General features: G+C 38.6%; 1 protein-coding gene across 1 annotated transcript; it reads left to right on the top strand.

Moving 5' to 3' along the window:
- The first annotated feature begins 2,268 nt into the window (after positions 1-2,268).
- On the top strand, positions 2,269-3,816 carry LOC133816347 (putative transcription factor bHLH086). The gene is made up of 5 exons (XM_062248892.1): positions 2,269-2,693; positions 2,884-3,006; positions 3,130-3,195; positions 3,353-3,418; positions 3,553-3,816. Exons 1-5 carry the CDS (start codon positions 2,277-2,279, stop codon positions 3,673-3,675), a joined length of 795 nt encoding a protein of 264 aa, XP_062104876.1. The 5' UTR covers positions 2,269-2,276; the 3' UTR covers positions 3,676-3,816.
- The last annotated feature ends 10,589 nt before the right edge of the window (positions 3,817-14,405 follow it).

The following is a 14,405-nucleotide window of genomic DNA, read 5'->3' as shown; positions in this document are numbered from 1 at the left end:
TTTAAACGTACAGAAAAAACTAAAAGTCAAAATGGGATTTGAATTAATGTACTGCAAGTAGTGTTGGTTAATGAATAACTCAAGTGGTGTCGTACAAGTACGTGGTTAGTATTTTTACTTGCTTATCCTAACTTATATCTCACGACAACAAACTGTTGCATTTTAACTAAGACTTTTTTAATTACTCCTAAATTTAGTGGTAATATAATGGAATTACCGAAAAAAGAAAAACAGAAAAAGAGAGACCAACACAACTACTTGCGCAGCTATTGATTGCTATCATGAAAACTAGTTGATTTATCTTACCAATATTAGTTCCACTGTATATATGGAACAATTCTTTATTGGCTTGCTAAATTAAGTGTATGTGGTTCTCTCTTTCTTGCTTCACTTCACTCATGAAAAATAATTAACTAGTATTTTATTTATTAAAATATAGTCTTACTTGATTTTCGGAAATTAATATATAATTTTTTAAATAGTGCGCACATTTTAACCTTGTTATCTATTTAGATAATAAATTACACTTCCTTGGAATTTAACTTGGTTCAGTTTAAGTGTTTGATTTATTCTCCTAAAACCTTACGTATGATGCCATACATATATATATATATATATTTATTTACTGGTTATACTCTAGCATTCTCATTTATAACATTAAGATGACATATGATAATTCCAGTACAAATTAATAAAGCAATGCTATATGTATGGAGTTAGGGCACTACATGTATATATATACATATATCTGTATGTTGTGTGAATTATTTATATTAGTATGCGTTAATTGCCTAACACCACAATGGTATTATCTACTCACAAATTAATTAGGAAGAATAGAGAAATTAATTAAGTACATATATACTGTACATAACAATTCATACAGCTTTCTAATCATATATATAAAAAAAATTTATTGTAGGAGCTCCAAAAAGAGCCCCACCAGTAGGACTTTTGTGTATTATCAATCCGTAAATAATTTTCGACATAATTTTTTTTATAACTGTATATTTTGTAGTTATTTATAACATCTTATTAAATTTCAAAAAATTATGAATAATTTACAGTGTCGAAAATTAAGTTCAAATATGTTATTTTCCATGCACATACGTGGAACAACTTATTTTGAATTTAGTTTTCGATCCTGTAAATTGTTCGAAATTTTCTAAAAATTGGCTGAATGCTCTAAATAACTACAAACTACACAATCATAAAAAAAAATTGTGCCAATACACAAGAGCCTACCTGTGAGACTTTTTTTGAGGCCTCTATAATACTCCCTATATATTAATCACTTATTAAGTACGTCAAGAAAAAGCAGCAAATAAATCTTCTACTTATATATATATATATAATTAATAAAACCTAAACCATATTAAAAGAAGTATTAATTTGACGATGGGCGCCAAGCTCTAGTATTACATTACATGCATGCATTATTCAAGGAATGAAAATAATACTACTTTATAAAGAGACAAGTCCACGTGCCCAGCTGAGAAGGAAATAAGCCAGGAAATTGCCTCAACTATTTATGATCAATTAGGGGAATCTCTCAAAGACGTGGGTTTGGCGATAGCTACGGCGACCCTTCTGCTTATTTATTTTCTCATTTTCTTCATTTCATATTTTACCTCTGCCAGCTAACAATCCCAATGCATCCACTATTAATTAATTTACGAATTATTATCATAGTGTCATAATTATTACATTTTATTATATAGTTCACATGAGACATAATTCTATATATATTATTTTAAATAAAAGCCTCCAGGCACATTTAAGACTTTCTAACTACTGAAAACACATTTTCTTTTAATTGATTATTCACTCTTTCTATGAATTCGTTGTTTCACTAACTCTAGCAATCAGACCCATCACCAATAATAGTATAATAATGGTGACCTGTTTTTATTTATTTTTGTATATAGTTTGAATATGGCCCTACAAATAGACTTGAACTAGCTAGCTCTCTCTTCATCATATGTGTGCTATATATATATATTTATATATATATTGAGGTAGCTCTTGGGACTAGTAATAGTATAGAGATCAGTACTTAAAGCCAAATTTATAATCTTTGTCTGTAGCTAAATATGGCACTGGCCAAGGAAAGATCAATACTTCCCCATGATCCTTGTATGGTCATGAGTTCTATTCTCTCTCCACAAACTCCCTACAATAACGTTGATCACCAAGATTTCCACAAACCAGCAGCAGCAGCTTTTGATCAAGAAATGAGTACTACTATCACTAATGGCTGTGGCAAGAATTTAGCCATGAACCACTCCTATGAGACGACATTTAGAGCAGCAAATAATCAATCTGAAGATGTTCAGTCAGTGATAAGCTTCACCGGTTTTGTGACTACTAATAGCAGTGATGATCAGTCTTTGCTTAGCTTTGATAAGCCAATGGCTGGCCCTGGCCAGAGGGATTCAAATAATCACACTAAGGAGGAGTACTACAGTAGTTGTGCTACTAATCCGGATCAGAGTTATCCGTGGAATAATCATAATCCCAGGTTCAGCTCTGATTATAATTGCTTCCAAACAGCTTCTGATAAAGGAAATCAACATGGAGGATCAGCTGATGGATCATGTGGGTGGTTATACTCTGAAGCAACTGTCATTGCTGATAGCTTTGAGGAATCTGGAACACAAGAATCTGCTGGCTTCCATAAGCGCCCCATTATGGTAAATTTAATTTAATTTACTTCCATATGCACATCTACTTATATATATATATATATATATATATATACATGCAATTCATTGATTTGTGACCCTTTGAATCTTGATCAATAAATAATTGGATCTATCTAGAAAATTTAGGTAAATGGTTTTGCTATTTAATGATATATGCATGCATATATGTTTTTGGCAGGGAGAGAATACTACTCAAGCTCTTAAGAAGCAATGCACTAGCTCTTCAAATAATAATAATAATAAGAAGTCTAAAGTACAGAAACCATGTCCCTCCAAGGATCCTCAAAGTATTGCAGCTAAGGTATATTTTTTCAGTCTATAATTTTGACATGAAGAAGAAGTTTGTATGTTTAAAAGAGAAATGGAATCGATCATGGTGAAAGCTAAGAAAGAATTAATTAATCTTATTCTGTTCGTCTTTCAGAATCGCCGAGAGCGAATCAGCGAGCGGCTTAAGATGCTCCAAGAACTTGTGCCTAATGGCTCTAAGGTGCCATTTTTATGTTACGTTCATCTCTTTCTACTTAGACAAGGCCATCAAGCCAGCTGCAATTAATGATAACTATATTATATATATTAGCTAGCTAGTTTCACTTTTCTCTTACAACTTTAAGTTTTACTCTAATATAGTCAACTTAATTATGCAGGTGGATTTGGTAACCATGTTAGAGAAGGCCATTAGTTATGTCAAGTTTCTTCAGTTACAAGTCAAGGTATTATAGATAACATTTCTTCTATATATTATATATATATATATCTGAAGTTAGCTCTTGCCCATATATATAAAAAATTGTGATTGATCTTTTTTGTTTTAAATTAAATTACTCATTTTCAATCCATTCATCAGGTGTTGGCAACTGATGAATTTTGGCCAGTTCAAGGTGGGAAAGCTCCTGATATTTCTCAAGTGAAGGAAGCCATTGATGCAATTCTCTCTTCTCAGAAAGACAGAAGTTCAAGCTCAAAGTAGTCGTACCGTTTAAAGAAGTACTAATTTATTTTTAAGAAAAACATAATCGTATTATTAATTAACAATGAAAATCCTTGCAGGCAAAGGAAAAGGCCTTTGTTGTGGAAGTTAGTAGTGGTTGAGTAAAAAAATAATCTTATTTAGAGTTAACATTTCTCTGTTAATTATGAATATTTTCTCTTACTGATCGTGGTTTTGTAATTGAGCATGTATTAATTTTCATATGTAGCCACAACAAGAGTCCTAGCTAGAAATATCTATTTTTATTAATGAAACAGACAAATTATTGTTCCATACATCTAAATCAAAATCTACATTATCTATATTGTCGATACTTTGACAATAGCCTTTGTAATATTACAATTATACTGCCCATATATATAAATGAGATATATACACGTGCGTGAAATTGGATTTTAAACTTTATTTATAAAAATAATAAGTTGAGAAACTATATTTAAAATATTTTGGAATAACAAAAAACCGAAATTAAAGCCTTTACATGACTTTTTACTTCAATTTTGGTGTCCTGCTTCAAGGGAAATAAGCTACGACTTCGATTTTTATAAAGAAATTAAGTCATAAGTTCAAAGGACAAGGGTCACGTTTTGTTAAGCAGAATGATGGACTTTTAACTTCGGTTATTAGCTAATAACCGAAGTTAGAAGCTACATTTGACTTCGGTTCTTAGATAATAAAAGTTAAAAAATCCCCATTTTTTATGCTTAACCAAATGCGGCCATTGGCTACTTTTAACTTCACTTATTTTGAAATTGGAATATCTTGCATAAACAAAGGAGACTCTGCGCAATTTTTTTAGAATTAATTAATTGAACATGTTTTTGGATATATAGTATTGTTTTATATTGATGGAGTAAACCCTCAAAGATAGATGAGGTTTATTTTTTATAGCTTATTTTGGTTTAATATAAACTATAAACTAATTACATTTATTATTAAACCTATAAACACTTTAAACTAGAAAACTTGCATGAATATATAAAATATTTAATTTTATAAATTTAGTAATTTTATAAAGTTTATAAATTTTATTTAGTTTTGACATATATAAAATAAAAATAATTTTATAAAATAAAATTCAATAGAATTATATATATTAAAATTGGGAAATTCGGATCCATATTAGGAAAATTTAGGTTTTACAAGGGTTCTTTAATAACTTTGGTTATTTGGAAAAAATTGAAGTGAAAAGGGAGGTTTTAACTTCGGCTTTTGGTGACTTTTAACTTTGTATGGATAAACTTCAATTTTGATTTGTGTAAAAACCGAAGTTTATCAAGCCTAAAAGCTCACGTTAAAGCCTCTGCCCCTAATAGTGAATATTATTCCATATTTAAGTTATGTGTTGCATATGGAATAATATCACTTAAGGTTGAATCGATTAAATTCTACATGAATTGATTTTCCAAGTCTTGAAGAATTGAAAGGAACCTCCTTTGGGTACCTATATAAAGGCATTTCGACACTCAAATTAGTAAGGATTTTCTCAAAGTCTAATTAAAAAAAAAAGTATAAGTGTAGTGTAGTGAATAATGAATCCAATGTCTCATTTCTAACCCCATTGGGTGCTAGTTATAGACGAATTAAGTTAGCTTAAGTTTAGAAAGACTTATCCTAATTGGTCCACTTCAGTAGTAAAAAAAATGGCGACAAATTGGAGTTCGAAAAACAAGGGTATTGTGAGATTCAATCCTTCTATCCCTCCAGGGTCTAGTGAGATCAACCCAAAGAAGGGTCGGGCTGGATCAAATACTTTTTCAATCGATCCTTCTTATTGCAACCATCTAATCGTGGATGCATTTTAATAATAATTTAGTAGAAAAATACACATTAAAGCATATTGAAATACATGGATAAATTTGGTTAACACAAAAATATAGTATGTTATACTGAATAAAAAAAAAATACAAACCTAGATTTTCATCTTTCTCTCCCTCTCATTCATGTTGAATTTGCAAAGACCCAACCAATGACCACTAGATTTCCTCTTCTTACACATACCAGCCCCCATTGGGAAGCTCACTGGCCAACAACCTCAAAGCTCAATTTTTGTCAGAAAATGATGATATCGTTGCCGCATGCACTAGTCAAAGACAACACTCGTGTGATATTGATTGTCTTTTCAGCGAGCTCCATCCACTTCAAGGCTATGGCATAGTACCATTGGAACAAGCTCTTTGAGAGGAGCAAAACCTAGCCACTTATTCCCTTTATATCGTTGCCATTTTTCGGCGAATTTGTCACTTTACAAACATTTTTTGATGACACCGTCGACCATTTGGGTTTAAGGATGGCACCATTGTGACCTACTCTTGGAGAGGGTCATTTTGGTATATGGCAAGCATAAGTCTCTTGCCGTCGCTGGAGAAGATTATTTCAATGGGTTAGTTTTATGATATGTTTCAAAAGTAACTTTTTAGTTACTTTTTGACTTGGTTAAGCAAATATTAACTTAAACGAGTCACCAAAATGTGTATTTTTGCTATAATTCAAAGGTAATTTCTAAATTACTTTTATGCTTAGACAATTAAAAAATCACTATAATCTCATTATAAATTATATTTTAAATTTACATTTAAAAGTTATTACTAGTGTTGACGGCGTTTTTCGACAACTAAATTACGAAGAGCACTAAACAATATTTTAGAAAAAATAGAAGAACACAAGAGCTTTTTACATGGTTCAATAGTTAAAATCTGCATAGTCCACAAGTCGATATTATTAATATTGATACTCTCTCAAAGATTTTTCAGAAAGTAATTTGGCATAGTATTCTTAGTACTATTTTGTACGTGTCTACAAATGAAATTCCCCAGGCTATTTATAGGCCTGGTTTACAGAATATTTTCCCATTCTTTCGGGAAGTTATAATCAATTATTCAAATTTAAAATAAATGCTAATAAATACATTAATTACATAATATCCGATGATAATTGGGATTTGATATCTGATAACAACAAATCCCTTAAGAATAGGGATTTCGTAACAACTGCCATGTGGAAAACGCGTTCTTGAGCCCGATCGTAAGATGGACGCGCTTTCAAGATCGAACAAGGCTTTGAGCTTGTTATTCTAGTCAAACTCTTCCTCACCTAGTGGTTGCATCGAACTCAATATTCGGAGACCAATGCCTTCGAGCCTGCAACTAAGGCTCGAATAATACCCACATGCTTCAGAGAAGATTCTTTCTTTCGAGCTTGAAAATTAAGCTCGTACCTGTCAGCTTGTGCCCGATCACCAATAACAACAGATCAGGAATCATGTCAATAACAAACTCAGCCAATGCCTATTATTTTCAAGCTTACGCTTTTCGAGCTTACGCTTTTCGAGCCTACATTTCGAGGCTCATTTATCATTCTCGAAATTTGGGTGTAACATTTTGCCCCCTCAAAAGTGTTGGTTTGAGTCCTATGAGAAGGAAACTTTTGAACTCTACTTTCGAAAAACGTGCCCACCTACCTCACTCTAGTGCGGACACGTGTCATTAGGGGATTGCATATTGAGTGTACTCGAGTACCTCCCTATTCTGCACATGTCCTTTCCTATGACCTTTTTGTCGCCAATTTCTATAATTAAATGTGATCCTTCAGATCCTCTTTCAACCCAAATGAAGGGCCTCGATCACTTTGTCCCTTGACATCCCCACTGGGGTATATATATATATATATATATATGTGCCTTCTTCTCCATCCTCATCACTTTCGTGTTGGCTTTCAGAAAACTACGCACCAGAGAAAACCAGAGCAAATTTCTTTTTACTTTGCATGTTCTCTAAACCCAAAAAACAAAGCAATCTCTCAACCTTCAGCTCAGTAGGATCATTCCTGCTTCCACTTTTCCAAACAACGATATCCTATTTCCCAAGATCATCTTCGTGTACGTTTCTGGTCCCTATTCACATATATATATATATATATATACGTGTTTCTTCTGTTTGTAAGGAAAACTCCTCTCGTTTCCACCAGATGTTTTAAGGCCTCTCTTGCATTACGTAAATTTTTGGTTTAGGCAGATTCGAAGTGATTAGAAACATGAATTTAGGCCAAAATTTTGGTAAAATTAGATGAAAATGGAGTATTTTTAGGCTATGGAGTATTCAAGTCACGTGTTTCGTGTAGCTTATGAAATAGGATTTTGGATTAGGGTTTCAATGCACACATCCCAAAAATATCGCCTTTTCAGGTAACTGTCCACTTTCCTACCTAGAAATTTAGGATTCTTTTAAACTGGTAATAACCGCCCCACTCTCGCGTGGGTGCCCTCTTGATGCCCCGAACTTTACAATAGTTCAGGGTAGCCATTCGATTTAACCTCACTGTTTCGAGCCTCAAGGCTCAATTAAGGCAATCTCATTATTTCAAGCTTGCAAACTCGAGTTATCAAGATAAACTTTTCCACTCTTTAAAATTATGGGCCCTCACCTTTTTCTTTCTTGTTAGATGTTGCAGTCTTCAGAGAATTGGTGGAGGCCTGAGCCCACCATTCCTTACTACCCACCATCTCCTCGACCTGAGTCTCCGTTCACCCGAAACCAACGGCTTATCGAGAAGCACAAGGAAGAGATCGAATGAGAGGACATCCAAGCCCACCTTCGATGCCATATTGACATGTTCGAAGAGAGAAAAAGGAAAAGGCGTCGGTTTGCTACATATCTGGATCCTGACCTCGAGATCCCGCCAATCCCTTTAGATCCCAACTGTAGGGTTACCGTAGCCTTTCCTCCGGGCGAGCTCTCATTCACCCTCATGGAGAATATTTCGAAAAAATCCACCACCTCCCAAGCCCTTTCAATCCCCACCCGAAGGAGGATTTTTTTGAGGTTGAGCACTACCGGAGCTCAGTTACTTCCATTGGCCACATCTCTGAGCTGATGGCCTACCATGGTTTAAAGCTATCCGGAAAGCTAATGTGCCGGCCTGCAACTTCCAACAAAAGGAGTTTCTATGCTCTGGGCGATGACAATCTCGACAGGAAGGTTAAGTTCGCCACATGGAGTCGCGAGCACATGAGGGCTGGGGCCTTACTGCCCCTAAGGGATTACTTTAAGAGTATTCTAGAATATGTTCGCATTGCTCCTTTTTAGCTCCAGATCAACTCTTTCAGAGTCTTGTCAACCCTGAGGTCACTGTACCACGAGATGAAGTGTGACGGGCCTTCAGCATAATAAATTTTATATCTCTTCTACCTGAAGAGCATCCCCTTTCGAGCCCATGGAGAAGATGGGTTTTACTATCTATCAAGCTATCCGATGGAGAAGTGGTTGTTCAAAGATATCCCAAATCATCCTCCAAAATTTAAGACCATCTTTTGGACAGATGGGATCGCTCCTTCCTAGTTCTATTCCTTCCAATGCATTCGTAAGTATCTCGCCATGCTTATTTTTTCTCTTTTCCTTTGATTTGTTGAGCTCGAAATGATCATTCAACTCTTGCCTACAGCCAACTATCATCGACCCACTCCGACCAAGGCTATGAAGAAACATAGGGAGGCAATCCTTCAGCTCCTTTATGGTCGAAGATCCCTCACCTATCTTCTCCATGAGGACAAGCTCCGAGCTTGTGGTCTCTTGGGTGAAGGCGAGTCCACAGATGACTCGAGGATTCAAAAATATGTGAGGTGGGAAGACACCCCAATCCCCACCGCCAAACTTCCCCCTAAGAAGAGGCCCTTGGGCTCGCAAGCCTGTGCCACTACTCCCTGCCAACCTGAGTAACCAAGCTCAAGCAATGAATCCCATGATGAGGTTTCGACGAGCTTGACTGATAAAGGTAAAGTAGTACTGGATCCATCCATGTGGTCTCCCACTCTCCTTAGATTCGAACCTGATGTAATGGTTCTTTTTAAGGACCCCAGGAATAACTTCCTGGCATGGTCGAGGATAGACCTTAGAGTCCATAGGTTCGATAGTTGGCTAGGAAAATACCAGACCACGTATAGTCTAAACGAGGTCTGGGATGGGGTAGCTGTGCAATATGGGCCCAAAATCTATAGGGATCTAACGAGACAATCCCCCACCTATAGAGAGGGGACCCCCTTAGAGTCATCAGAAGACAGGGGGATTTCTTGGTCTCTGAGCTCAAGCTTGAAAGAATCTACCAGTTAGGTTTCTTTTAACTTGGAGTCTCATTACTTATGGTAATTGTTGATGGTAAGAACTCGTCAATGGAATATGGATGGAAAAATCAAATACTTAAATCAGTATCTAATGAACACAAATGAAATTATAGAAAAACTTAAAGGAAAACTACAAGTAAAAAATAGAAAGAAAACTCGTATATTGCTCTTAGATTAATCTGGTCTTGCAAGAATTTTTCCAACCCCCTTCAATAATGAAGTAAGGCCCTCTTTATAGTGGGCTCTAATGGCCCCTATTACATTGTGTTTCCAAGGGAAAAACTTATTCATAAGTACAGTGTCAGGGAAGTGGCACCAGACGTAGTGGCACAGGTGGTTGTGCTGTCGGCTCTGATATATGGTTAGAGACATGCATGCCATGTCACCACTCCTCATACTTCCACTACTTGCCAGGGATGGATGTCAAGGGTTAGCTGAGAAGGACCACACCAGGTACCTCACTTGTACAACCACTACCTATGTGTCATGGGTATGAGGATCAAATGCCTAGGGTTCTCAGAGTCGTACACCAATACGTACTTCATACCCGTATGATCCCTTTGAGCCGCGTGTAGGCTCTTACACTCATAGGGCGTCTATCCCTTTTACCTTTGAAAGCAACTTCTCTGCTGATATAATAATTCCATTAATGCGAGTCACCGTATGGTTGATTGGTGTGTGCCGAGGGTGAAACTATGTGATGCATGAAGCGCATTTGATGAGGACTTAGCGAGGTGCTGGGCCTGGGCACACGAGCGAGGCACACAACACAGTGGCGTGCAAGGCCCTCCTACAAAGCATGCGAGACAGTGGCTCGCGAGACGCTGTCACGAGGCCCTCCTGTGAGACACGGGCCTGGGCTCACGAGCGAGGCACGCAAGATGGTGGTGCACAAGATGGGGGTTGTGCGAGATGCTGGCACGAGGCCCTCTTGCTAGGCACAGGCTTAGGGTACGCAAGATGGTAGTGTGCGAGGCCCTCCTGCGAAGCACGCGAGACGGTGGCGCGCGAGGCCCTACGGTGAAGCACGCGAGATGGTGGTGCACGAGATGGGGGGCACACGAGGCACTGGCGTGAGGCCTTCCTGCGAGGCACGGGCCTGGGGCACGTGAGACAGTGGTGTGCGAGATGGGCGGTGCATGAGACACTGGCGCGAGGCCCTCCTGCGAGGCATGGGCCTGGGGCACGCGAGACGGTGGCGCACAAGGCCCTCCTGCGAAGAACGCGAGACGCTGGCACGAGGCCCTCATGCGAGACACGAACCTGGGCACGCGAGCGAGGCACTCGAGACAGTGGCGCGCGAGATGGGGGTGCGGGAGACACTGGCGCGAGGCCCTCCTATGAGGCACGAGCCTGGGGCACGCAAGACAGTGGCGCACGAGGCCCTCATGCAAAGCACGCGAGTAAGGTACGCAAGACGGTGGCGTGTGGCTGGTGGCACGAGGCGCTTGAGCGCGTGGCTGGTGGCATGAGGCGCTTAGGTGCGTGACACCTAGGCACGAGTCTATAGGACCTTTAGTGAGGTGGGCGAGGCAAAGTGTGCTTGGACCTCGCATGGGGTGAGTCAGGTCAGTCTCGCGAAGGCCTTTTGTGAGGCTTGGGTCTTTCAGGATAATGTCCAACTTGCGGTGTTCACAGTAACCTTAACCGACTACTGATATACTATCTTTTCTTTTCTTAGGTGATATGGATTCAGACTTGGAAAAACTCCTCTATAAGCCTATTGCCTTGATGGAAAACAAATGCCAACATGCATCTCAGAAGAAAGGTCGCCCCTCCAAACTCACCTAGATAGCCGAGGTGGTCCATCCGGCATCGAGGCCATCTGATCCAGGGTAGGTTACCGAGCTCTCAGCACCCCCAGAAATTGTGCATCCCTCTCCTACAACTCAACCAAAATGAGCCCAAGCTCCCATCTGAGACTGCTTCCTTTCAATATCGACCTATGTGCCCGAATTTGTGGTCGACAGTGCTGCCGGAACCCCTGGGGTCAACCTTGGTTCTGATGCTTTTACCCTCGTGGCTCAAGGCTTTAGCAACCTCGGGGCCCCCCAGTGGGAATTTATGACCTCCTGTCAGGATGCCAACACTCTTTTTGACAAGAATGGTGAACTGTTTTCTTTAGTTAGTTTCTTTCTGACAAGTTCCCCGCTTCTGCGCCAACTTTGAATTTGTGCTTTTGACATTGGTTTTTTATTGCAGGCATTCATATCCTTTGTTCATTATAATTTTGAGCTGAATTGCGAGGTCGCAATGAGAAAGGCGCTTTCCCAAGAGGCCTGAGACGCCCAACTTAGGGCCAAAGATGTCCTTAAAAGGCTCAGTTGGAAATTGAAGCAAGGGATGCGGGGGTCAAGAGGATCCCAGAGCTTGAGACAAAGCTAGAGGCGACCCTGAAGGAAGTCGAGGCCAGGGACTCAGAGATCAAAAGGATTCAGGAGCTCAATGCCAAACTGGAAGAGGAGAAGAAGATGACCTTTGAGTTCATCGAGAACGAGAAGGCTTGTCTTCTTGAGGAGTTTAAGACCAAAAAAGACCGCATCGTAGACATGGCGATGTATCAGATTTCGGCTAATAATCCTGACCTCAATACTAGCTTCCTTTCTGACCGGGAGATCGAATTTATTGCTAAGTGGCAGGCTCAACTCGAGGAGGAAGAAGGCAGGCTCGATGCTGAAGAGGCAGCGGAGGGTTCCAAACAAGCCGGGATTGTGGCTGATGAGACGATCAATCCTTAAAGTTCAAGTCAAGAGCTACGACCCATTTTTGTTTCCCATTGTAATTGTATTTTTACATATATAATTTCTTTTCTTTATGCCCCTGAGGCAAAAACAATTACAACTCATGGATGGTTTATGTTTCAATGGTAGTTTTTATTTTTATGCTTATGTTCCTTGCTCGCAACATTTACGCATATTGTCTACCTTGGGTGCTTTTTAATTCGTCACATGCTTATATTTCTTGCTCGAAATATTTATGCATATTGTGCATAAAGTGCTATATTTGTTTATCTATACAAATATTTGTTGGGCTTAAGCTCAAATTGCGATGTGTTCATACATATTTCATGCGATTGCCCTTTCTCGACTTTGTTACTGTCAATGTCGAATATTACTTTTACCACATATTTTTGTAAAAAAGTATTTAGTGGTGTGTAACCTCATTAGTCTACTTATATTTTGTTCTTCCATAGTAACTTTTCCTCATCCTCAAGTATGATCTCGAGGCTGCGAGGTTGAAACTTATTTGCAAACAATTCTAGCTGATTGGTGTCGTATGCCGTATCAAATTTAATTATTGATTTTATTAATTCCTTATACCAACTATTTTAGTATAGTGATAAATAAGGGTCGAACCCACGAGGACAACTATTCAATTTATTATTTAAAAGATAAAAATTAATAAAGAAGAGGATTTTGATTTTTAATTCAAAATTAAATAACATAAACTAGAAAGCAAATAAAGATTGATATTACGATATTAAGAAACAATTAAAGGATAATCTCCACTGTAACGCCCTACTTCCTTAGAGTCGTTACTAAGTGAGGTTAAAATGTGCGATCAACTCGTTAAATGAGGTTTTTAAAGCAAAAGTGTGATTAAGTGAAAGTCTAGGTTGTAATCTTTAAAAAGTACTCTACTACGATAAAATTTCAAGAGTTTAACATTCGGGATCCCATAATTCAGTTTATAAAGTATTTACAACTCAAAACAAGTTTATAAGTAATTAACTATCAAAACTAGAGTTTGTACAACCATTCCTAAAAAATATCCCCAACCAAAGCAGTCGGGCAGGCCGAACATGTACGCGCCGCCCCCACGCTCTCCGTACTCATGGCTGGTTGATCTTCTCTTTGCCCTTACCTGCAACACAAAGCACCCGTGAGCCGAAGCCCAGCAAGAAAACTCAAACAGTACATAACATATGCATAATATACAGTCATCACAGCAGATAGCTCATATCTAGTCAGAGAGTCCATAAAATCTAACACATATACGGCCATGCCGTCCCAGAAGCGTTACCAAGGCCTGGGATCTCGGTCTACACCATAAGGATATCCCATGTATCCATTGGGGTCTCACCCTAACCACGAGCACTCTATGTGCTAAGTGGTATTCCCAGCTCCACTGCCGTTCCCGGCCTTTGCCGTTCTCGGCCCTTCGCCGTTCCCGACCCTTTGCCGTTCAATCTGCTTTTACCATATTTAGCATTCTCGAATAACAATCAAACATAAAATCATTCATATTAAGCTACATCCTAGCAACGATACAATTTAGGGCCGCGCCCTGCAACAATTCTATGGGCCCAAGCCCTGCTCTACGGGTGCTACAGTTTTTCTTACCTGTATCCCGAGCTTTCCGGTGCACCAAGATCACGAGCACGGTCCTCTAGCATGAGCCTCTCCGAAATCCTAGTCACAACACACATAAATTTTTTTTAATACTAACCAATCCCAAAACCTCTTCCCGGGACCAATCCATACTCTCGGGACCCCTAATTCCTTAAAACAATGCATTGGAGCAATCCCCCGAGTCCCCGGGCAGAAGCCCTAAAAACACAATTTTTGGCTGTAAAAAATGGCCTAGGACCGCA

This window comes from Humulus lupulus, chromosome 2 (genome assembly GCF_963169125.1).
Source record: "Humulus lupulus chromosome 2, drHumLupu1.1, whole genome shotgun sequence".
Lineage (NCBI taxonomy): Eukaryota > Viridiplantae > Streptophyta > Magnoliopsida > Rosales > Cannabaceae > Humulus > Humulus lupulus.
The sequence above is the reverse complement of the archived record's forward strand: the minus strand, read 5'-3'. Positions and strand labels throughout refer to the sequence as shown.

Coding starts and splice junctions, on each gene's coding strand:
- LOC133816347 (XM_062248892.1), top strand. CDS start 2,277: ATGAACCACTCCTATGAGACGACATTTAGAGCAGCAAATAATCAATCT. Junction 3,007..3,129: donor CTCAAAGTATTGCAGCTAAG/GTATATTTTTTC, acceptor TTCGTCTTTCAG/AATCGCCGAGAGCGAATCAG. Junction 3,196..3,352: donor TTGTGCCTAATGGCTCTAAG/GTGCCATTTTTA, acceptor TTAATTATGCAG/GTGGATTTGGTAACCATGTT.